Below are 26,253 nucleotides of genomic sequence, written 5' to 3'. Positions count from 1 at the left end.
CTTTACAGTGCTTTTACAGCCCTCTCTAAATGGTTTATAGAATCAACATATTGCCCCCAACAATCTGGCTCCCTATTTTACCAGCCTTCGAAGGATGGAAGGATGGGTCAACCTTTATCTGATAAGATTTAACCTGTTGGCAGCAATACTTACATTGTAACCATTGTGCCACCACAGCTAAATGCAAAGACTGAACAGCCATCAATCTGAAAAGCTTTAATTGGACTCCGGCAGTGAGGAGGGGTTATGCTAAATACTCCCAGATTTATTTATTTATTTATTTATTTATTTATTTATTTATTATTTAGATTTGTATGCCGCCCCTCTCCGCAGACTAGTTGAAATATAGGAATATACAATTCTATCATGTAAATTACAATCTTTATGTACAATGTATACATTAAAAAAAATTATAATAGAAGGATGTAACATCAAAATATAATTGTCATAGTCCCTGCTCTTTGGAACATAATCCTGTGAACTAAATCTGGCCTCAGGTTGGCCAAATCTGTTAGTGTTTTGCAGAACAAGTGAGTTAAAATGGTTCCCCTACATGAGCATTGGATTTTTTTCTAAAGAACTAGTTTTGATGGATCCATATCATGACCCCATACCTGCCATGGCTCTAGCCTTAAAGCCCCCAATCTCTCTTTCTTCTCCATTTTTCTCCTCCTAGATATTGAGGAATATGCAACATTCAAGGCATGGGCCAGAGTCTTAACAACACTATAAACGCGGTGGTCATTCTTTATCAGAATTCTATTCTTTTTCTCCTGCATCTCTACTGGTGCAATCTGGGTGCATCGTCTCCGGCCCTTGACAGAAAGGAAATGCTTTGAAAAAGAACAGTGAAAAGACTGGTCTTCAAATTTGGAATCCCTAAAAAGATTGGGTTGAAAGGCGTCATCATTTGTCCATTTTCTTTCCTGAAAAGAAAAGACCCAAATACTATGCATATAGTTGTGAAGTATATGCCTTGCCATTGTCATTTTCTCAACTACTGTGGTGATCCAGACTTTCCCTTCAATAGTGCCCGGCAAACTTTCGATTGTTAAATGGATGTGGCGAACACTATCCATAAGGGAAAAAAATTCTATGAAGTGAACAAAGACATTGACTTGTTTCCACTTAGAAATGGCATTTCTGAGATGTTCTGTAGCTCTAGCCATTGAGAATTGTTGTGAGATAACGACACAAATTCCATTTCTGATAAGCGTAGGAGTGAAATTTCTCATGAAATTCTCCCCATCCTCTGTGTCTGTTGAAAAGAGACCAATCAAAGTCCATCTGAAATGGAGAAGGATATAGACCATTCCTGAGTATTGGAACCCATTTTGAGGAAGCAGCTGATGGAAAAAGGGAATTTGACTTTTATCACTCAGAGCCTCTGAAACAATTCTATAACTCATCTGAAGAAACAATAAAGAATAGTGTATTATATTTAGATCAGATGAAGTCCAAATGTAAAGTTTTAACACATCCAGTGTGGTTCTCACAAATATATTAGAATAGTTTATGATTCTTAACCCTTAAGCTATATCAAGATAAAGAATATCATATCCAGAATATTAGGATGTTTTATTATAAGCATTTGTCCAATCTGTGACCTAAGATACTGGTCTTTCTCTTTTCTAATAAAATTAACATTCACAAAATTGATTTGTTGTGTCTTCTATCTCTAGAGCACTGCAATTGCAAATCAGTTCATTTTGAACATTTGCTTAAATATTTCATACTTAACATTGTGTCCAGTTTATTCATGTCTTACTTGAGTCCACAATGGCCATGGTGAAAAGCAGTTCTTGAATTCCAAAGAAAAGATATGATTGAATCTATTACCCACCCATCAACAACCTGCTCACTTTACGAGATAGACAAAAACACAAACAAACCTGTGGGACTTTATTGGTGCCTACTAATGTTGACATCTGAATGGAAATGTCATCAAGAGATCCATCAAGAACAGCCATCAGGTTGTCCTTCTTGCCACAGCTGTAGTTGGGAACATTAGCTTCTCCAGTTGAGAGCATGTCCAGCAAGGCATCTGAAGTGCCACGAGTGTTCAAATAATTGTCATGGATGTTGTAGCCAAGTGTGAGATTGTACAAAAGATGAAAATTCTTATTGACTTCTTGAATGGCAAAAATGAAGCATAGGATTCTTTCTGGATTAGTAAATATAATACTGTAAAAAATACCACTGTTTAATTATTATGAAGGTTGGGAAGGTGGGATGAAGATTTAATATTCACAAATATATCATTCTTTGTAATAGTGCTCAATTTAATTTGTGCAATGATCAAGATTCAAAATAATTCAACCATTAAAATAGAATAATCAGCAAAGAGGACTTACCATAAGTGACCCAGAAAAGTAATTCTAAAAACAAAACCATAATTTATTCTTACTAGAATCAGACATTGAATATCAATGAATGGTTATAAAAATAGGGAAATGGGTTGGACAGAGGTAAATACAATTTTTTCAATAAACTAGTTGTCATTAATCCAGGATTGGATAAGAATTTGGGGGCGGTAGATTTAGATTTGGGCCTCTTAAAATAAGATGTAAGAGAGAAGCCATGATAATCCAAATGATTCAATAAATTAAAAACTGGTCCTACAATATAGTAGTAAGTGAAGGAAAAGAAGAGTGTTATGACTGGAAATGGAGAGATGCCCAAGTATGTTGTGTTCAGGAAACTCCGCCCCATTTAGCGACCCCTGCAGGTCTTTCTGTTAATATTTAATAATGTGACCCATTTTACCCAGCTTGGTGTCCGAGTGTTCATTTCCCGTCCAAGGCAATGCAACTCCATCCCACTGAATGACTTACGGGGGAGATTGAGTATAAGGAGCTGTGTTGAAAGACAGCATTATATCCAATATGGTTGTGGCCACTGAGACTATACTAATGAGGTGGTCTCCTGGCCTGTAATAGCTCCATAGTTTTCTTCCCTCATGTTTCTGAAAACTCTGCAGGCACTTCATTCTCAGCTTCCCAGAGACTGGCTGGGACATCAACAGAAGCAGAAACAGAAAAAAGAAGTCCATACTTTATGGGTCTGACTCAATCTTTTTCCTGTTTCTAAGAAGGAAAATGATAATTCGAATTATTTAAAGAACTGTCACAAGATGGAAATGAGAGTGACTTAATTGACTGAGAGAGGGATAAACAGAACTTCATTGGAAAGGAGAGAGAGGAAAGGTACATTCAAGAAGCATAGTCCCTAAATGTCCCCAAAATTTGTGCAACACAGAGTGCGACTTGAGACATTTATCATTTTCTGATGCAAGATCCCTTTCAAGTAGCTTCAGTCTGATGTTTACATCAAAGGCGATCACTGGAGAAATATCAGGAGAAAGCTCACAGACGAGGATTTTAATAATTACTGTAAGAAGAAACTTTCCTCTGGGGATCCTGAACTACTTCAGGGCCTCCATATGCATGGGAGAAGCTGTAGAAAAGCGTAGTGAAAAATCATAGACATACCCTTAGAGGGCATTGGTCTGAAGTGGTTGTGATTCTTCCTTTCTGCACATGTCTAGAATGTGATGCTGAAGGAAGACAGTTAGACACTCAGGAAATTTCAGTCTACTCTCTTGTCTCCAAAAACTCCTGATGAAGGTCACCCAGAACTAAACAGTTTGGTGCCACATTAGGTTGATAACATTATTTATTTATTTATTTAATGTTAGAGTTGAAAGGGACCAGGAAGGCCATCGAGTTCAACCCCCTGCCCAAGCAGGAACCCTATAGTACACCAGTCAAGTGGCTGTTCAATCTTCTCTTAAAAATGTCCAGAGTGTTGGAGTTCACAATGTCCGCTGGTAGGTTGTTCCATTGGTTGATCACTCTGACCGTCAGGAAGTTCCTCCTTATCTCCATGTTGAATCTCTCCTTGGTCAGCTTCCAGCTGTTGTTCCTCGTCTGGCCCTCTGGTGCCCTGGAGAATAAAGTGATCCCCTCCTCTCTGTGACATCCCCTCGTAGACTTGTAGACTGCTATCATGTCCGCTCTGGCCCTCCTTTTATATAGGCTATCCATGCCCAGTTCCCTCAGTCTCTCTTCATAAGTCTTGGTTTCCAATCCCTTAATCCACTTGGTTGCTCTTTTTTGAATCTTCTCCAGAGTTTCAATGTCTCTTTTGAAGTGTGGTGACCAGAACTGAATACAGTACTCCAGGTGTGGTCGGACAGGGCATAGTAGAGTGGTATTAAGATTTCCCTGGTCTTGCAGTGTATTCCCCTGTTGATGCAGCTTAGGATTGTATTGGCTTTTTTAGCTGCTGCTGCACATTGTTGGCTCATGTTTAGTTGATTGTCCACCAAGACTCCGAGGTCTCTTTCGCAGACGCTACTGCTAAGAGGGGTTTCTCCCAGGTTGTATGTGTGTCCAGGGTTTTTTCTGCCTAGGTGAAGGACTTTGCTCTTGTCGATGTTAAACATCATTTTGTTGGTGTGGGCCCACTGTGTTAGTCTGTCTAGGTCTTTCTGTAATTTGAGCCTGTCTTCTAGGGTATTGGCTACCCCCGCCAGCTTGGTGTCATCTGCGAATTTGATCAGTTGCCCTTCTGATAATATTAACTATATTAATTATAGTTCTGCTTGTTTTCTAATGCTAAGGAAGAAATCTGTAACCTTGAACGCTGTAACCTTGAACGCTGCCTAATGTTAAGAATAAGACCTAATGTTAAGAATTTTTTAATTTACTCTTCCATTAGATCCATCATCCAGTTCGCACAGGTTTGGCTGAATCGTTTGTTAATTTTTTGCCCAGTTTTGCGAACTGGCCGATTGCACCACTGGCTCACCATACTCTGCCCCACCCCTCCCACCCACTCCTTAGCTCCCCTTGCCTGCCTTGGCCTCACCTAGTGATGCACACAGCCCATCTGCTCTCTGGTTCCTTGCCCACCTGCCTGCCGCCACCTCTTTCATTTTATTTCTAAAAATATCAATTTTGGGATGATATTTGAGACAAAGGGTCTAGAAATAGATAATTGGCCAACTGTACTATTGGGTAAATGTGGAATAAGTTATCAGGATAAACTTTTTTCCTTTACATTCAGCGTTCATGTAAGACACAGAGAATCAACTCCTCCCCAAGATTCGCACGGTTCCCACTCTCCCAAGTCCCGGCCTTTCAGAAGACACTGAAGACACATCTTTTCTGGAAGGCTTGGGGCTGTCATACATAGATATTTTGTCCCAGCCTATGCTATGACTGAGATATGGATAAATACGGAGAGGGACGGCATACAAATATAATAAATAAAATAAATAAATGTGATTGAAAAGTTTTAAGACATAGGTTTTTAAGGTTGGTTAAATTGGTTTTCGTGCATGTAATGGGTTTTAGAATTTAAATTAGCCTAGTTTTAAATTCGTTTTTTAATATGTTATATTTATGTATTTATTTTTTGTTAGTATATGGTACATAACCTACTTTGGGGTTGCCATATAGTAAACTAACAATGCTGGTCTATGAAAGTAAAGACTGTATCTTTAAGAACTTTGATGGCTTGGCCATAAGATGGCGCCAGCACCATTCCCTGTGGGGGGAGTTATTTTGAGATATCTTTGCTTGCGAGCTGTATTATTCTTTGCTGTGTGCAGTTTGTAATCTATTGTTAATATTGTTGTATATTTGTAAATAATAATATTGTTAATACTAACTCTGAGTCTTTAATTGGCTAACCCTCATTATCTACACCACTGCAACAACTCTGCTGATTGTATGTTGAAGGTTTCACACAGAGCTGCACCGAGACATAATAACATTTTTTATGTTATAAGCCACTCTGAGTCTTCTTCGGAAAAGGGCAACCTACAAATTAAAATCCTCTCTCTCTCTCTCTCTCTCTATATATATATATATATATATAGGCCTCTCCCATCAGTGAAGAAATCCAGCAAAAAATCATCCCCAGAGAAAAATCTTCCATATGTCCAAAACTCTATGGCCTTCCAAAAATAAACAAGGAAGGAATACCTCTCAGGCCAATAGTCAGTTCTATAGGCTCCCCTCTACAAAACCTTGCCAAATTTTTAGCCAAATACCTTCAACCATATACAGAAACTATTACCTCATATGTTCAAAATTCATTCCACTTTATACAAATAATTAAAAAACAAAACCTACAACCCGATGACCTACTTGTAAGTTTTGATGTCGTGTCCCTGTTCACACAAATACCTATTAAAGAAGCCTTGACAGCTATCCAGGACAAACACAAACCCCCCAAATATATCCTAGACCTTACCAACCACTGCCTGACCAATACATACTTCATCTATAATGAACAAAGATATAAACAGATAGAGGGAGCCCCCATGGGATCACCTCTCTCACCTGTCATCGCCAACCTCTATATGGAATATTTCGAAAATAATGCATTAGAGCAATCCAAATACAAACCTAAACTTTGGCTGAGATATGTTGATGATACCTTTGTAATTTGGCCACATGGTAAAGAAAAACTAGACAATTTCCTCACACATCTCAACAGCCTACACCCCAAAATACAGTTTACTATGGAAACAGAAATCAATGATCAACTTCCCTTTCTAGATGTACTGGTCTATAAAAAACCCAATGGCAGCCTAGGACATACTATCTACCAAAAGAAAACCCATACCAACCGTTATCTAAATGCACACTCACACCACCACCCCGCACAAATCACCTCAGTGGCCAAAACTCTCATCACCAGAACCAAACGCTTAGCTGACCATGAGCACTTAAAAACTGAATTGAACAAACTCAAAGATGTATTAATTTCTAATGGATTCAAAGAGAAAACAATAACAAACCTAATCAAAAAAGAGACACCCCCCAAAAAACAAGATCAAGAACAGGACAATGGCACCACCATCCTTCCTTACATCAAAGGCACCACGGATAAAATTAGTAAAATTCTGCACAAACATAACATCAAAACTTCATTTTGCACTAACCAAAAAATATCTAATATCCTAAGGAGCCCCAAAGATAAAATCCAATTGGAATACCAAGGAATCTATGAAATCCCTTGCAAAACATGTGCAGCCACATACATTGGATAAACTAACCGAAGAGTGAGCCAACGCATAGCAGAACATGTGAATGCAGTCAAAAAAGAAGAAAAGACCTCCTCCCTTGTCCAGCACATTAAAAAAACAGGGCACGAAATTGACTTTGAAAAAACTAAATTACTCCACAAAACAGAGAATTTATATAGAAGAATTTCCCTAGAAGCTATAGAAATTGAGAGGAGACCCCTTTGCATAAATAAAAGAGATGACACGTCCCGCCTACCAGAAATTTGGAAACCAGCCTTAAACAACCAAAAAAACACTTCATAATAATCAGCATGTCAATCCTTCTAATAATTATGATTTTAGAATTTTGATATTTGGAAATCAGCCTTAAACAAAACACTTCATAAAAATCTCCATGTCATTCCTTCTAATAATTATGATTACACCAACCAATCAGATCACTGAAACATAATCACCCAATCTATTTGCTACATTCAAAACAAATCTCCACCCCCACACTATATGCTAGGAAGAAATGACAGTTGCTAACATTCCATTTTACAACAACACAAAGATTGGAACTTTAGCCTGATGATGGTGAATGTGATTTCACCGAAACGTCGCATAGACATGCAAAATATTACACAGGGCAAAACCCGAACTCAGAACAATCTACATATATATATGTAGATTGTTCTGAGTTCGGGTTTTGCCCTGTGTAATATTATATATATATAATATATATATATATATATATATATTCCAGCTAAAAACATTTGATACATACAGAATATAGTTGTCGGCTATGAATAAATTAACTGCCTTGAAATGGTCCTGGGTTGGGCCTAGAGGCAAAAAGGAGCTGTGACGTTCCTTCAATATACCAGGGTGATCCAACATAAAAAAACATTTGACATATATATATGTGTGTGTGTGTGTGTGTTTTTTTTGTAGATTTTCACTGGTACAGGTATGACGGTCTTGGTATATTTGGGTTTCTTCCCGTGTAGGATTTGGAAATTTCTGGCGACGTTTCGACGAGGTCTCACTCGTCATCTTCAGGCTGGTGTTTCTGTCCTTGTTCTCAGGCGAACACTGTGAGACCTGCGCTGCCTTCCTTCTATAAATACTGGGGGCTGGGTGTGGTTTGATGGCTCAGCAATTGCCTGCTGTGTAGAAACTTCCTGGTGAGTCCGTGGGGTAACATCTGGGGTCGTTGATGTAGCTGAGGTCTGCTGATTAGTTAATGGTTGTAGATTAGGCGTGATAGCCTGAGTAGTTGGAGCTTGCAGGCTACTTGATTGTTTTGCAATGTGTGTTCTGAGTCTGGTTTCTATGGCTGGGATACGTTTGAGGGCTGGTTTCCAGATGTCTGGTAAGCGGGAGGTATCATCCCGCTTGTTCATATTTTGGGGATGTTTTTCTATCTCGATGGCTTCCATGATTATTCTTTTGCTGTAGTGTTCTGTTTTGGAAATTAATTTGGTACTGTCAAAATCAATTTCATGTCCTGTAGTTTTGAAGTGTTGGAAAAGGGAGGAGGTTTTTTCTTTTTTCCTTAATGCATTCTTATGTTCTGCAACACGTGCATTTACTCTCCTGTTAGTTTGTCCAATACATGTGGCTGGGCAGATTTTACATGGTATTTGATAAACTCCCTGGTTTTCTAGCTGGATATTGTCTTTCGGGTTTCTTAGGATGTTGGCTATTTTTTTATCTGTACCAAAGGCTGTCTTGATGTTGTGTTTGCGGAGAATTTTACTGATTTTATCTGTGGTGCCTTTGATGTAAGGGAGGAGGGCGGTGCCATTGTCCTTTTCTGTGTCTTGGTTCTTGGGGGGGTGTCTCTTTTTTGATTAAGTTGTTAATTGCCTCTCTTTGGAATCCATTGGAAATTAATACATTTGTGAGACTGTGTAATTCATGTTCCAGGTGGTCTTTGTCGGCTAGGCGTTTGGTTCTGGAAATGAGGGTCTTGGCTACAGAATTGATCTGTGCAGGGTGGTGGTGGGATTTTGCGTTAAAGTAGCGGTTGGTGCGTGTTCTTCTGGTAGATGGTATGTCCTAGGGAGCCATCGGGTTTTTTGTAGATTAGGATATCCAGGAAGGGAAGCTTGTTGTTGGTTTCTATTTCCATGGTGAATTGTATTTTGGGGTGTAGGCTGTTGAGATGTGTGAGAAAGCTGTCCAGTCTTTCTTTCCCATGTGGCCAAATTATGAAGGTATCATCTACATATCTAAGCCAGAGTTTGGGTTTGTATTCAGATTTGTCCAAGGCGTTGGTTTCAAAATATTCCATGTATAAGTTTGCGATGACGGGTGACAGGGGTGATCCCATAGGAGCTCCTTCTATCTGTTTGTATCTTTGTCCATTGTGGATGAAGTATGTATTCATCAGGCAGTGGTTGTAAGTCACTGGGTTGTAGGTTTTGTTCCTTTATCATCCCCAAAGAAAAATCATCCAGATGCCCCAAGCTCTATGGCCTCCCCAAGATACACAAAGAAGGAACAACATTCAGACTCATAGTCAGCTCCATAGGCTCACCCCTACAGAATCTTGCCAAATTTCTTGCCAAACAACTCCAGCCCTATGCAGAATCCATCATGTCTCATGTACAAAACTCATTCCACTTCATAGAAATCATAAAGGAACAAAACCTACAACCCAGTGACCTTCTCGTAAGCTTCGATGTCATATCTCTCTTCAACGAAGTGCCTATCAAAGAAGCCCTGACAGCCATCCAAAACAAATACAACCCCCCGAAGCACATCTTAGATCTGACCAACCACTGCCTGATGAATACATACTTCTTCCCATGTAGGATTTGGAAATTTCTGGCGACGTTTCGACAAGAGCCGGGGTGGCGCAGCAGGTAGAGTGCTGTACTGCAGGCCACTGAAGCTGACTGTAGATCTGAAAGTCAGCAGTTCAAATCTCATCACCGGCTCAAGGTTGACTCAGCCTTCCATCCTTCCGAGGTGGGTAAAATGAGGACCCGGATTGTGGGAGCAATAGCCTAGCTCTGTTACAAAGTGCTATTGCTAACATGTTGTGAGCCGCCCTGAGTCTAAGGAGAAGGGCGGCATAAAAATCAAATAAATAAATAAATAAATAAATAAATAAATAAATAAATAAATAAATAAATAAATAAATAAATAAATAAATAAATAAATAAATAAATAAATAAATAAATAAATAAGGTCCCACTCGTCATCTTCAGGCTGCTGTTTCTGTCCTTGTTTTTATATATATATATACACCAGGGTGATTCAACACAAAAACATGTAACCCTTTCCTGGTGCAGAGCTGAAGGGATTGGATACTGTAGCCTAGAGGATAATTCTCTGCCTTACAAGGCAAAGGTTGCAGGTTCAAGTCCCAGTGGGTATGGCTAGCTGATGAGGCCAAAATAAGGCCGAAACCATCATCAGGCTGAAGTTTCCAAGCTTCGTGCTGTTGTAAAATGGAATGTTGGCAACTGTCATTTCTTCCTAGTATATAGTGTGGGGGTGGAGATTTGGTTTGAATGTAGCAAATAGATTGGGTGATTATGTTTCAGTGATCTGATTGGTTGGTGTAATCATAATTATTAGAAGGATTGACATGGTGATTTTTATGAAGTGTTTTTTGTTTAAGGCTGGTTTCCAAATTTCAAAATTCCAAATTCATAACTATTACAAGGATTGACATGGTGATTTTTATGAAGTGTTTTTTGTTTAAGGCTGGTTTCCAAATTTCAAAATTCCAAATTCATAATTATTAGAAGGATTGACATGGTGATTTTTATGAAGTGGTTTTTTTTGTTTAAGGCTGGTTTCCAAATTTCTGGTAGGCGGGACGTGTCATCTCTTTTATTTATGCAAAGGGGGCTCCTCTCAATTTCTATGGCTTCTAGAGCAATTCTTCTATATAAATTCTCTGTTTTGTGAAGTAATTTAGTTTTTTCAAAGTCAATTTCGTGCCCTGTTTTTTTAATGTGCTGGACAAGGGAGGAAGTCTTTTCTTCTTTTTTAACTGCATTCACATGTTCTGCAATGCGTTGGCTCACTCTTCGGTTGGTTTGTCCAATGTATGTGGCTGCACATGTTTTGCAAGGGATTTCATAGATTCCTTGGTATTCCAATTGGATTTTATCTTTGGGGCTCCTTAGGATATTAGATATTTTTTGGTTGGTGCAAAATGAACTTTTGATGTTATGTTTGTGCAGAATTTTACTAATTTTGTCTGCGGTGCCCTTGATGTAAGGGAGGATGGTGGTACCATTGTCCTGTTCTTGATCTTGTTTTTTGGGGGGTGTCTCTTTTTTGATTAGGTTTGTGATTGTTTTCTCTTCGAATCCATTAGAAATTAATACATCTTTGAGTTTGTTCAATTCAGTTTTTAAGTGCTCATGGTCAGCTAAGCGTTTGGTTCTGGTGATGAGAGTTTTGGCCACTGAGGTGATTTGTGCGGGGTGGTGGTGTGAGTGTGCATTTAGATAACGGTTGGTATGGGTTTTCTTTTGGTAGATAGTGTGTCCTAGGCTGCCATTGGGTTTTTTATAGACCAGTACATCTAGAAAGGGAAGTTGATCATTGATTTCTGTTTCCATAGTGTTCTGTCTGGGTTCCCCCAGACCTCAACACCAACTGGAAAAAACAGCCAGACACTCTGGTAAAAGCCAAAAGTAGTTTATAACTGGAAAAAATAAGCACAGAGGAAAACCTGTTCTTCCCAACAGACAGGATATAATACGGTACAGCAGGGTCCTGATGTCCAGACAATACAGCAAGCTTCTTGCTGGCACACCCCCCCAAGGTTTCAATAGTCAAAGGCACAAACCAGGATTCCAAGACGCCAAAGTTCACAGTCAGGTCCCATGACTCTCAAAGATAAAACTCCACAAGCCAGGAAGGGTGGGTCTGCCTTTTAGCCTTTCCCAAGAGCACCACACCCAAACCCAGCTGCTGCCACTTTAATGCTGAAAGTATTTAGCCAATTGACTCCGTCTCTGATTAGCTCTTCATTGTCGCAGATCAATTATGGCTTGTGCACTTTCCTCTAAGGAATCCAGGCTGCTTGCTGAGGAGAGCTCCCCCTGGTGGGACTCTGGCTGTCCTCCCTCTTCTTCAGCCTGGGATTCCTCCTCGTCTGTCTGCACCTCCTGTTCCTCAGCCTCTCCCTCTGAGCTGGAAACCGACAGAAGGTCAGCCGTTCCCGGAGGGGCCTCAGACGGAACCACAACACCTAGTAAACTGTATTTTGGGGTGTAGGCTGTTAAGATGTGTGAGGAAATTGTCTAGTTTTTCCTTACCATGTGGCCAAATTACAAAGGTATCATCAACATATCTCAGCCAAAGTTTAGGTTTGTATTTGGATTGCTCTAATGCATTATTTTCGAAATATTCCATATAGAGGTTGGCGATGACCGGTGAGAGAGGTGATCCCATGGGGGCTCCCTCTATCTGTTTATATCTTTGTTCATTATCACTGAAACATAATCATCCAATCTATTTGCTACATTCAAACCAAATCTCCACCCCCACACTATATACTAGGAAGAAATGACAGTTGCAAACATTCCATTTTACAACAGCACGAAGCTTGGAAACTTCAGCCTGATGATGGTGAATGTGATTTCACCGAAACGTCGCATAAACATGCAAAATATTACACAGGGCAAAACCCGAACTCAGAACAATCTACATAGGGAGGGGCTATATGTTTTTTTATGTCGGATCACCCTGGTATATTGAAGGAACGTCACAGCTCCTTTTTGCCTCTAGGCCCAACCCAGGACCATTTCAAGGCAGTTAATTTATTCATAGCCGACAACTATATTCTGTATGTATCAAATGTTTTTAGCTGGAATTTTAAAATTAAGGGAGACTAGGATGGTCCCATTTCGGCCTTGTTCTGGCCTCATCAGCTAGCCACACCCTTCCTTACTGGGATTCGATCTGGCAGCCTCTGCCTTGTAAGGCAGAGAATTAGCAGTTGAGCCACCAGACCTGATCCCTCCAGCTCTGTACCAGGGAGGGGCTATATGTTTTTTTTTTTTGATCCGACATAAAAAAACATTTTTACAACAGCACGAAGCTTGAAACTTCAGCCTGATGATGGTGAATGTGATTTCACCGAAACGTCGCATAGACATGCAAAATATTACACAGGGCAAAACCCGAACTCAGAACAATCTACATATATATATATATTCGGGTTTCTTCCCTTGTAGGATTTAGAAATTTCTGGTGACGTTTTGACGAGGTCCCACTCGTCATCTTCAGGCTGGTGCTTCTGTCCTTGTTCTATGGCGAACACAGCAAGACCTGAGCTGCCTTCCTTCTATAAATACTGGTGGTTGGGTGTGGTTTGGTGGTAGGTAGATAGGTAGGTAGGTAGGTAGGTAGATAGATAGATAAATCTGTTTACTGTTTTCATCTATCATGTTTTTTTTCTTATAGAAATTCTCATTATCATTAAGTCCACTTGTATTTTCCATGAAATAACTGCAAAAAATCTGTTTGTATTTCAGTCTGTAGGGGTAATCAGATAATTTCAGTTATCTCCAAAAGGATTTGTTTGCCTTCACTAGTAATTTCTGGTCAAAGTACAGTATTAAAAAGTTCAAGCACTTTTCCAGCCCATAAATCACACAATTCCTCTAAAGTAATCATATTGTGTTCTGGTAATCAACTTTCAAGGTTTTGTTTTTCAATTGATTAGCAAACAAGACTTTTTTTCCCACACCAGAGATTCTTTGTAATTAACATCATAGTTGTTAAATCAATTTCACAAAGCATTTATAAAGTTTTCCAAAAACAACTCTAAAATCACCTCTTTGATGTATATTACAAAATATTGCAAAAAAAATAAAGATTTTACAAAATTGAAAAGAAAGATGTGGCCCTTCTTTTTAAATTGATTGGAGAGAATCTCACCCACTGACCGGTAAACTTGTTTCAAATATTTGCTTCTTCATTCATTCATTATTTAACTTAGTCGCCACACATATTTTTTGAAACAACTCTCGGCAGCTTACACCATTAAAAAGATTAAAATCATAAAAGAAAAATATTTCTTAACAAGTGAAAATTGAAATTACAATAAAAATGGAATTATAGTTAAATGATGGGGAGGGAAGGAGCTCAATGTGTGGATGGAGAGGTGGCATTGCCTCTTAGTTCATTAACCATCTCCATTATGATGCATCATCATTGGGATCTGAAGCTATCTATAGAACCAGATCTTAAGGCTTAAGGAATAAAAAATTGTATTTTATTTGATGCCCATAATATCAAAAATTTAAGGTAAAGTTATGTCCTCGGTGAATTGGAAGTTCCACCTCTTGCAATGAAGGCCTATCTACTCACTCTTTGTTTTGTTTTGTTCAATTGCATCCTCCTTTCAGACTACAGTTGAAGTGTACATGTGTATTGATGATATTGTATTTCTGTGAACTTGTGTTGATCTATGGAATGGTTCTGCTATCCTCTGATATTTCCCAAAGGTACTTTTTTTCAAGAGGTAAGTGGACTCTATTGTTTTTCTTTGAGGACATTTCACTTCTAATCCAAGAAGCTTCTTCAACTCTGACTGGATAGTGGAGAATGGAAGGATTTATACTCATTGCAGACAGCTAGTCACTTGGATTCTTTTTACAGAGTCATTGAGGCTACTTGGAAGTTTATCTGTGTCCATGGGGTCACCTCAGTAGTGCAAATGGGTGAGGATCCTTCTCAGAACTGCTGAAAGGACTACATTGTGGACTGGAGATGGATGATATTGTATTCCTGCCCCTCATCCCATTCTGGGAAGTCTTGTCTCCTTAGCCAGGGCCGCCATCAGGAATTTTGGGGCCCCATACAGCCTAAGTGTCTGCCCCCCCCCCCCACCATTTTAAAACTACAATGAAATTCTAGTAAAATACAGTGATCCCCCGGTTATTGCGTCCCCGACCATTGCGAACAGGGTAATTTGCGATTTTTGAACCCGGAAGTCAGAACACCATCTGCGCATGTGTGCCCTTTTTTTCTATGGGCACGCATGCGTAGATGGCGCCGGGCAGATCAGCTGCTGGGCGGCTTCCCTAGGTCTTCCCCCTCTTGGCCGGCATCAGCGAGGAATTTCCCCACCACCGCCCACGCAAACTCCTCGCTGCTGCCGCTTCGCTCGGGCCGCTTCCCAGCTGAGTACTCAGCTGGGAAGCGGCCCGAGCGAACGGCTTGTCCGCAGCCTGCCTGCCCGCACGCCCACGGCTCGCGCGCCCTTCTCCCGCCCACGCCGTTCGCTCGGGCCGCTTCCCAGCTGAGTACTCAGCTGGGAAGCGGCCCGAGCGAACGGCTTGTCTGCAGCCTGCCTGCCCGCGCGCCCGCGGCTCGCGCGCCCTTCTCCCCCCCATGCCGTTCGCTCGGGCTGCTTCCCAACTGAGCCCTCAAGCCAAGCGCAGAAGTTCGCCTTTGGCGCTTGGCTTGAGGGCTCAGTTGGGAAGGCGCGCGGGTGTTTTAAAATGTCCCCGCCGACATGGGGGGCTCGCTAGCACACCCCCAAACCCGGGTTGGGGGTTCGGGGGGGTGCTAGCGAGCCCCCCATGTTGGCGGGGATGTTTTAAAACACCCGCGCGCCTTCCCAACTGAGCCCTCAAGCCAAGCGCAGAAGTTCGCCTTTGGCGCTTGGCTTGAGGGCTCAGTTGGGAAGGTGCGTGGGTGTTTTAAAACGTCCCCGCCGACATGGGGGGCTCGCTAGCACACCCCCAAAGCCGGGTTGGGGGTTCGGGGGGGTGCTAGCGAGCCCCCCATGTCGGCGGGGACGTTTTAAAACACCCGCGCGGCTTTCCAATGAGTCCCGAAGACAAACGCAGAAGTTTGACGTTTGTCTTCGGGACTCATTGGAAAGCTCCGATCGTTTTAAAACAGTTGCGCCGTTCTCCGCTGAGTCCTGGCGAACTTCCCCGCTTTAGGAGTCAGCGGAGAACGGCGCAACTGTTTTAAAACGATCGGAGCTTTCCAATGAGTCCCGAAGACAAACGTCAAACTTCCGCGTTTGTCTTCGGGACTAATTGGAAAGCCGCGCGGGTGTTTTAAAACATCCCCACCGACATGGGAGGCTCGCTAGCACACCCCCAAACCCGGGTTGGGGGTTCGGGGGGGTGCTAGCGAGCCCCCCATGTCGGCGGGGACGTTTTAAAACAGCCGCGCCGCCCCCAATCTTCGGCTCCTCGCTAGCGCTGCGGAAGTTAAAAACACCATCTGCACATGCGCAGATGGTGTTTTTACTTCCGCAACGCTACTTCGCGAAAACCCGCTCGTTGCGGGGGGTCCTGGAACGGAACCCTCGCAACGAGCGGGGGATCGGGGGATCACTGTATTAACAATTCAAAGCAAAAAAAGCTTAATATTTTCATGAAAAATGGACCACTGTAGTACCGCAAACTATCCTAAACACATTATCCAAGTTGTGCATTTGACTCCCATGCTGTGTTGCAAATACCATCAAGTTTAATTATAATTTCTCTACCAGGAAAACCGCCTGGATGATCTATTAGCAAGCTACTATCTCTTTGCCTTGGAATTCACAACACTGCATTCTTTCTTCTCAAGGTTGTTGCTATTAGAATTCAGGCACCAAAAGATAATTTGTTTCTTAAAAGTTGCTATGGAAAAAAGATTGATGCAGCAATCACTAAACAGCCCTCGATTCCCTGACTTTGTTAGCAAACTTTGTATTTGTAACCCAAAAAGGGCATTTGCAATTACTTGGGAAAAAAATTATGCTCAAATTTATATTATTATTGTTGTTCAGATAATGGTGGAAGGAAGGAAGGATGGATTACAGGCTTTAAAATAATTTTTATAATTTGGTTTGTGAGGTTCAGAAGTAAAGAAGGCAGAATTTGAGCATATGTGATTATGTTTCTTTAGAATTTAGGACTTCATGTATGAATGCATTGAATTTAACGTGTTATTTTTATGTTAAAATACGAATGGCTACAACCAGTGTAATAAGCTTCTGTTGCAGAGATGTGCATGCAGGAATGCTGAACAAAATGGAATAAGGTTTTGACTTCAAAACCACCAGCCAAAATGTGGACCACTCACATTATTTACATGGGAAAAATGTGCTTACAATGCCCTGTTTCAAAAGTTCTCAACCTTCTTTGCCTTTACTATGCATCACTGCCCTTAAGGGATAGCAGAAATTATAAATTCAAAATGACTGAAGTAGAAAGGCATTTTGAAGCAAGGAAGCAATAAAAACAGTATCTGCAATTGAGAGAAAGGCCACACCAGGGCATACAGGCAGGCTGTGCCTCAAACAAAGACCATCCATCTGTGTCCACCTCAGCCAAAGCTGACTTACTTTTCAAAACAGACCCCAGCACATCAAGAAAAAATTAGAGACTTCCATCCTGCAGCCCCAGGAAAGGCCAAATCACAAAGTCTCAGCAACTGCATTCATCAAAATCTGCATTAGCAAATCTTTTTTAAAAGGATGCTAAACTCAGGAAATATAAGGGTTCCCATTAAGTTGCAATACAGGAATGATACTCCTCTCCACTCCTTTCCCCGCCCTAATCAATCCCCACCAAAGTTTCAGGATGGACACCCAGAACTTTCTGACTGCTTCAGGCATCATTTGATTAATGATGACAAAATGATGGGGTAGGGAGAAGTAAAAACAAGGTTCCTGCAGAGAAGCTGAAAAACCTCTTGCAATCCTCTCTTGCCAGTATGTGCAAGTTTTTTTTTACATCAGTACATTTAAACCCACCTAACCAATTTCCATGACATTCTATACTGCTCAAAAAAAAATAAAGGGAACACTTAAACAACAGAATATAACTCCAAGTAAGTCAAACTTCTGTGAAATCAAACTGTCCATTTAGGAAGCAACACTGATTGACAATCAATTCCATTTTGTTGTCAGCCCATTCAACTTTGTACAGTACAAAGTATTCAATGAGAATATTCCATTCATTCAGATCTAGGATGTGTTCTTTGAGTGTTCCCTTTATTTTTTTGAGCAGTGTAGTATCCAGTTGTCATTGGAAAGGGTTGACCATCACATGGTATAACTTACTTTGGACTGGAATGGGAAAAGTCAGAATTTGGGCCCTCAGGTTTCCTTCCAGCATGGGGGTGGTGCCCATTTTTATTTATTTATTTTGTCAAGTACGTATTGGTGACATACAAAGAGATAACAATATATGCACAATATTAGTAAAAGAGAAACATTAAGACAGGGGACGGAAGGCACACTGGCGTACTTATGCACGGCCCTTATTTTTGCCCAACTCCACTAACTTGAGTTTAAGCGGATCTCTGCCCCATTATGTCGATCCGAGTCGAGAGTGCCACAAAAACAAGTCAGAATGACCCCTTTTTAAGCCTAACCCGGTTGCACCAAAGAAACCGTTCACCCCGTTGCATTTTCAAGTTTCCCTCCCAGGCTTTCCTTTGAGCAGGAGCGAGGGAAGGGCGAACCCATCCCGTCTAAAACCCCGATCGGCTTCGACGCTTCTCAACGTGCCTCCCCCCCCCCACTGCAACTCTTAAAGCACGGCAGATGGACGCGGCAGAGGCAGGGAAATGTGACTGCGGGGGGGGGAGCCTTCCGCCGGAGGAGCTTTAACCGCCTGATCTGCAAGACTGATCTCCCTCAAACCCCAGCTCTGGTCCGTCGGTTGAGCTGACGCGCTTCTCCCGCCTGTTCTCGTGAATGGATGACACCTGGATTCTCTCCTCCTCCCCCCCACCCAACTCCCCCACGCTTCTCCCTTTTAGAGTTGTTTGCTAAGTGGCACTAAACTCCTCGTCTCTCCCCACCCCAACCCCGTCCATTCCCGAGCCATGTGTTGGAAAGAGAGGAGGAGGAGGAAACTGAGACTGTTGACAACGGAAGGCAGGAGATACAACCTCCTACCTTCGCCGCGTGCTTTATTCCAGGAGGACTGCGCTGCCAAAGGCTCCGTCGAGGCTTTGAATCCTGCTTCGCGAGGGCGCGGAGTCCCGCTCCCATTGGTTAGGCAGGCAGCCGGCAAGAGAGGGCCGGTACTGCGCCTGTGCAAGGAGCTGCTGACTTGGCGCAGGGAGGCCGGCGGGCGGGCCCCATTAATTGGTCAATTTGGCCGGGCCCGGGACACCAGTCCCAGTAGTACCCATCTATCGGCGGCCCTGTCCTTAGCAGATGCATTATGTTAATATAACTATCCCGTTTCTTACCATGTCCTTCACAAGTTTCATGGCAATTTAATTAATTAATTAATTAATTAATTAATTAATTTTTCACTTTTATGGTTATCCTAAATTAGCCTTACATTCTTTGTATGTTAATTTCTTTTGATTTCAAATATTCCTTAATTTTCAAAAGGAGCATACAAACTCAATAATAACTGCAATAAATAATTAAATAATTAAATTCAAGAATTAAATAATTGTTGTCGTGCTGTTTTTGTATTCTGTGAGCTGCCCTGAGTCTTCAGAGAAGGTTAGCATACAAATCTAAATAATAATAATAATAATAATAATAATAATAATAATAATAATAATAATAACAACAATAACAATAACAACAACAATGATAAATGTTATGAGCCAGAGAGACCACTTCATGATCAGATACTGACTTTTATCATTAAATGTCCCTTAGAATTTAGATCTGGTCTCAGGATGATAATGTAGCACTTGGGGAAGAAGATGCAGCCCAGTAGCCCAGCACCAGAAGCCAACAGGGAGAAAACCTGCACAGCCACCATGTATTTCCCTTTGGTGCTCAAGTAGGTGAGCAGGAAGGAGATCCAGACACTGCAGAAGACCAGCATGCTGAAGGTGATCAGTTTGGCTTCATTAAAAGCCCCAGGCAGGTTCCTGGCCAGGAAAGCCATTGTGAAGCAAATGGCAGCAAGGAAACCCATGTAGCTGAGAACAACATAAAACATGGTGACAGAGCCTTCATTGCATTGAAGGATGATCTCTCCATACTGGGAATGCATGTCAGAGTCAGGAAATGGAGGAGAAACTCCCAGCCAGATTGCACAAATTACAATTTTTCCAGCAGAACCAGAAAGGATGATGGAGTTGGCCAAGCTCCTCCCCAACCATCTCCTCACCCTGTTCCCTGGTTTCGTGGCCAGGAAGGCCAGCACAACCATGACTGTTTTGGCTAACACACAAGACACAGCAACTGAGAAGATTATGCTGAACATTGTTTGTCGGAGAAGGCAGGTGGCTTTCCTTGGTCGGCCAATGAATAAAAAGGAGGACAAAAAGCAGAGCAAGAGGGAAACCAGGAGGATGTAGGACAGGTCACGGTTGTTAGCTTTAACAATGGGGGTTTCTAGGTATTTAAGAAATATGGATAAAACCAAGCCTGTTGTTAGAAACAAGAGTACAGCAAAGGAGACCAGGATGATGCCCAAATGTTCTTCATAGGACAGGAAGGTTATTCTTTTGGAGATACATTGGATTCTGTCATCAGTTGAATATTCATCATCTGGACACTTGGTGCATTTTTCAGTATCTGGGAAAACAGTAAGTAATATTACTTTTATAGTTTCTCCTTTCACATTCCAACAAAGACCTTCTTTAGATGATTGTGTGAGACAAAAAAACCATAGTAATTGATAAAGTGAAATATAGATATAAAAAGATATACAGTGGTACCTCTATCTAAGAATGCCTCTACTTAAGAACTTTTCTAGATAAGAACTGGGTGTTCAAGATTTTTTAGCCTCTTCTCAAATACCATTTTTGAGCCCAGAAAAATTTCCCAGGAAATTTGAGAGTGGCACGAAGGTCCAGCCAGTTTCCTGCCATTCCCCCTTTAATCCCGGCCATCTCGGGCTTTTCTGGGGTGCCAGAGGAACTTTTATGTGGCACTTAAGGAGGCTTTGGCAGTCCAGAGCGAATGAAGCAATTTCCTTTCTCTGGGCGCTTGGAGAAGTGTTGGTATGTCTCGGTGCAGCTAGGCTACACGACATTAGACATACACTGAGCAGAGATTAAGGAAGAATGTGGATGTGTGATACAGCCAGTAATGACACAGACCTAATATGCTGAATAAGTATTATTTACACATATACATAAAGCAGAAATAATCTTGACTAAATGGTGGCAAAATGAGATACAAGTAGAGATACAAGAGATGGAAAATATAGTAGAAAATATAAGGAAAACTAAGAATACAAGAATTAGGGAAATGAGAAGGAAAATATTACGTTCAACTCGCACACTTTCAGCAGAACGTATGGGGTAATTGTTGGCATGGCTGTCAAGATAAAGGAGTGTTTATGCATATGATTTGGGAATGCCCCATAGTGCAGGAATTGTGGCAAAAAGTGCAAGAGGATATAAATAGAATGTTAAATATACAATGGATAATCACAAAGGAAATGGCAGTATTAGTTAAAAGCAATGCGATGGGAGATTTAGAGAAATAAAACAAGCGCTCAGGCGGTAATAGTTTTGGGTTGGAAGGATGCGACAAAATGGACAATGCAAAATTGGTATAGGTACATGGTGGATCATATTCAATTTGAAATTATGGATAAAAAGATAAATTTGGATAACGAAACTGAATTGAAACAACTGATGGGACAGTGGGACAAAGTAAGAAGATATATGATGAGTAGAATCTGAGACAAAGCTACAAGAAATAAATTGGAATCACTCTATAATAGAAACATAGAAACATAGAAGACTGACGGCAGAAAAAGACCTCATGGTCCATCTAGTCTGCCCTTATACTATTTCCTGTATTTTATCTTACAATGGATATATGTTTATCCCAGGCATGTTTAAATTCGGTTACTGTGGATTTACCAACCATGTCTGTTGGAAGTTTGTTCCAAGGATCTACTACTCTTTCAGTAAAATAATATTTTCTCATGTTGCCTTTGATCTTTCCCCCAACTAACTTCAGATTGTGTCCTCTTGTTCTTGTGTTCACTTTCCTATTAAAAACACTTCCCTCCTGAACCCTATTTAACCCTTTAACATATTTAAATGTTTCAATCATGTCCCCCCCTTTTCCTTCTGTCCTCCAGACTATACAGATTGAGTTCATTAAGTCTTTCCTGATACGTTTTATACTTAAGACCTTCCACCATTCTTGTAGCCCATCTTTGGACCCGTTCAATTTTATGTAATTAGTAATATGTAATTAGACATTTTGCTCTTGGCTTATAGTGGTTTATATAAGAAACACCCCTGATATGGTGATGGGGTATGTGTGTGTGTCGGGGTGGTGGGCAATTTTTTTCACTATGCACTGTTTTATGTTGTGTGTATATTAACCTTGTTAAAAATCAATAGAAATATATTTTTTAAAAATCAGAAATAATCAACAAACCGCACATAGCAAGCCCTAAGTAAAATACAGTCCCCCCTCAAGGTAAAGGCAAAAGGTGAATGAGAAATCCAGCGTCATCGACAGGAGAGAGTACTGGCGCTCTCTTATGGCTAGCCAGTCAAAGTCCTTTAAGTGATATTACAACTGTAAATGTATAAACTACAATAGGCAGTTTAACAGACATGGCAATCCCAAATAACAGTATGTACCATGTACTAACAATCTCCTCCCTTGGAGTTGACAATTGTTAAACACAGTTGTAATTAAGGCTTCAGGTTATACCTGGTACAATTGTCAATATGTGGTTTAGCCCCCTGCGCCTTGGTGAAATTGTCAGCAAGATTTTCAGAACTTTCCCTACTGGCATTTAGCTTGTCAAATCATTTCTTATCATTGATTAAACAATATGTCGACCCACTATCAACAACCCACAAACCACTCTTAATATTCCTGGTTTGTTTAACATTCCTGGTAGTCACAAAGATATCGCCAGGTTCTTCCTTCCATTGACAAAATTTTGCAATATGTCCTTTTTGTTTACAAATGTAGCAAGTTCTAACAGAAATGTTTTTAGCCACAAAAGTCTTTTTCTGCTGAGGTTTTTCTTCTTTAAACTGCAAACGGTCTCTGCGAAGATTCGCTTTTTCCAGCAATCGCCCTGTAATCTCAGTCAAAGTAAGTTCATCTTTGGACAATTGTATATGTGCTCCAACCCTGTCCTGCACATATTTCCTTCGCAAAATGTCCCAACACTTGGCAGCTGAGCTCTCACCATGAATGTGAGTTAATTTCTGGTCTGCAAGCGTAAGACCAACTAAACTGCGAGCTTTCAAATTGTCCCAGTTAAAGTCTTTTATCTTCTTGGCATCCTCCTCTACATCAAGATCCAAATTGGGAGGTTCAGCAACAATATCCCATAGTTCAACAACATAGTACATTTATCAGTCCAGGTGCTGTAGTTGCTTCCATCCAAAAATACTAACTGTGATACAATGCTGGCTAAAGTAAACCACACATTAACAAACCACAATTAACTCTGCCACTGGGCCCATAACCAATGTTGGTATATCTCGGTGCAGCTAGGCTACATGACCTTAGACATATGCTGAGCAGAGATTAAGGAAGAGTGTGGATATGTGATACAGCCAGTAACGACACAGACTTAGTATGCTGAATAAGTATTATTTACATATATACATAAAGCAGAAATAATCAACAAACTGCACATAACAAGCCCTAAGCAAAATACACTCCACCCTCAAGGTAAAGGCAAAAGGTGAATGAGCAATCCAGCATCATCGACAAGAGAGAGTACTGGTGCCCTCTTATGGCTAGTCAGTCAAAATCCTTAAAGTGATATTACAACTGTAAATGATTAAACTACAATAGGCAGTTTAACAGACATGGCAATCCCAAATAACAGTATGTACCATGTACTAACAAGAAGGAATAAACCTCTGCCAGTGCCCAGAGAAAAGAAACGGTCCCTTTGCTCTGGGCAGTCCAGAGCGAACAGAATGTTTTCCTTTCTCTGGGCACTTGGAGAGGGAATAAACCACTTTGCTATGGTGACTCCCTCGTGCTGCTTCCCATACACCCAGCACGAGGTTGCCTCCCAGAATGTCTGGATATGGAAAGGCAAAAGGGGGTGCTTCACCCTGGCCAGATCAACTTGGCTTCAGCCAAACCAAGGAGTCACCACAGTGAAGGAAAGGCACCAGCTACAAAGCAAGCAAGCAAGAGGGGAGCCCTTCAGCATGGGAAAGAAAAGGAAGCAGGTAGCAGCAGCAGCAGCCACCTTTCGGTCAAAGGATTGGGAGATTTCCCCCTCTCGCCCGCCTGGGTTTCTCTCTCTGGTGCAGTGTATGGGAGGCAGCCTAACGCCAGGTGTATGGGAGGCGTGTGCTCCTCCTTGCCATCTCAGAGTCCCCCTTTTATTTAAGCCTTAAAGTTTTGGATTTTTTTTATTCCTCTCACCTCACCTTCTTCCTTCAGCAGCGACTGTCTTCCTCCTCCTCTTCTTCCTCCTTCTCCTCCCACCCAAATTCCGAGCTTTTATTTCTTTCCTAATGGGTTTGCATGCATTATTTGCTTTTAAATTGATTCCTATGGGAAAATTGCTTCTACTTACAAACTTTTCTACTTAAGAATCTGGTCATGGAACAAATTAAGTTATTAAGTAGAGGTACCACTGTAATTAGTTTCTGGTTGCCCATCTTAAACTAGTAGACAGATTACAGTTATTTTTTTTTAAAGACACAATATATACAACTACCTTGTTGAAATCAATTTAACACAATGCTTGCAAGGACAACTTCCAGATGATGGGCTGGGGCTGTTGGATTTCAATGGGGAGAGTGTTCAATGGGGCAAGAGATGAAAGAAAAAAGGCAGCCCTTTGAGGTTCCACACGGTGGCAATTTATTATTTATTTATTTATTATTTAGATTTGTATGCCGCCCCTCTCCGAAGACTCGGGGTGGCTCACAACAAGATAGAACAAATAAATAATCCAAATAACTTTAAAATTTTGAAAAGATTTAAAAGAACCCCATATACTAACAGACGCACACACAAACATACCATGCATAAATTAAACATGCCCGGGGGAGGTGTTTCAATTCCCCCATGCCTGACGGCAGAGGTGGGTTTTAAGGAGTTTACGGAAGGCAGGGAGAGTAGGGGCAGTTCTAATCTCTGGGGGGAGTTGTTTAGTTGACGGGACCCGGAGAAGGCCCACTCTGTGGGACCTAATCGGTCGCTGGGATTCGTGCGGCAGAAGGCGGTCTCGGAGATATTCTGGTCCAGTGCCATGAAGGGCTTTAAAGGTCATAACCAACACTTTGAATTGTGACCGGAAATTGATCGGCAGCCAATGCAGAATGCGGAGTGATGGTGAAACATGGGCATACCTAGGTAAGCCCATGACTGCTCTCGCAGCTGCATTCTGCATTCTGCACAATCTGAAGTTTCCGAACACTTTTCAAAGGTAGCCCCATGTAGAGAGCATTACAGTAGTCGAACCTCGAGGTGATGAGGGCATGAGTGACTGTGAGCAATGAGTCCCGGTCCAGATAGGGCCGCAACTGGTGCACCAGGCGAACCTGGGCAAACGCCCCCCTCGCCACAGCTGAAAGATGGTTCTCTAATGTGAGCTGTGGATCGAGGAGGACGCCCAAGTTGCGGACTCTCTCCGAGGGGGTCAATAATTCCCCCCCAGGGTAAGGGACGGACAGATGGGATTGTCCTTGGGAGGCAAAACCCACAGCCACTCCATCTTATCCGGGTTGAGTTTGAGTCTGTTGACACCCATCCAGGCCCCAACAGCCTCCAGGCACCGGCACATCACTTCCACTGCTTCGTTCCCTAAGACATGCATGTACATCTGAATTTACTGTCTTCAAAAGAGTGGCCTTTATTATCCAATTGCAGATGGATTGCTGAATCTTATCCTGATAAGTTTGTTCTTCTATGTGTAGCATGCATTTGTGAAGTGATTATTTCGTTTCTCCAAACTACAGGTCTGCACATGTCTCACTGCATTGAAGAGAAGAAGGACAGTCCCACCAAGAACAAAGGGAGCATTTCTTTCTCTGGGTGCTGGCGGAGGTTTATTCTCACTCCAAGTGCCCAGGGCCATTTCCATATATCTCCAAGTGCCCAGTCATATATATATTTCCATATATATGCCTGGGCACTTGAAGAGAGAATAAACCTCCGCCAGCGCCCAGAGAAAGAAATGGTCCCTTCACTCTGGACAGCGACTGTCCTCCTCCTCTTCTTCTTCCTCCTCCTCCCACCTAAATTCTGAGCTTTTTATTTCTTTCCTAATGGGTTTGCATGCATTATTTGCTTTTAAATTGATTCCTATGGAAAAAACTATTATTATTATTATTATTATTAT

At 41.4% G+C, this 26,253-nt stretch overlaps 1 protein-coding gene across 1 annotated transcript in view; it reads right to left on the bottom strand.

Annotated features, from left to right (window-relative positions):
* LOC139159201 (vomeronasal type-2 receptor 26-like) overlaps positions 1 to 23,287 on the bottom strand; it is a 32,530-nt gene extending 9,243 nt beyond the window's left edge. Inside the window, exons 1-5 of the mRNA XM_070736552.1 lie at positions 22,786 to 23,287; positions 19,627 to 20,519; positions 2,835 to 3,010; positions 1,893 to 2,184; positions 615 to 1,409 (exon numbers count right to left, since the gene is read on the bottom strand). Of these exons, the coding sequence (XP_070592653.1) occupies positions 615 to 1,409; positions 1,893 to 2,184; positions 2,835 to 3,010; positions 19,627 to 20,519; positions 22,786 to 23,287 (2,658 nt within the window). The remainder of the gene's footprint in view (positions 1 to 614; positions 1,410 to 1,892; positions 2,185 to 2,834; positions 3,011 to 19,626; positions 20,520 to 22,785) is intronic.
* Positions 23,288 to 26,253: the final 2,966 nt, after the last annotated feature.

Source organism: Erythrolamprus reginae, chromosome 2 (assembly GCF_031021105.1).
Source record: "Erythrolamprus reginae isolate rEryReg1 chromosome 2, rEryReg1.hap1, whole genome shotgun sequence".
NCBI lineage: Eukaryota > Metazoa > Chordata > Lepidosauria > Squamata > Dipsadidae > Erythrolamprus > Erythrolamprus reginae.
Note: the sequence above shows the minus strand (reverse complement) of the source record. Positions and strands in the feature narration are given on the sequence as shown.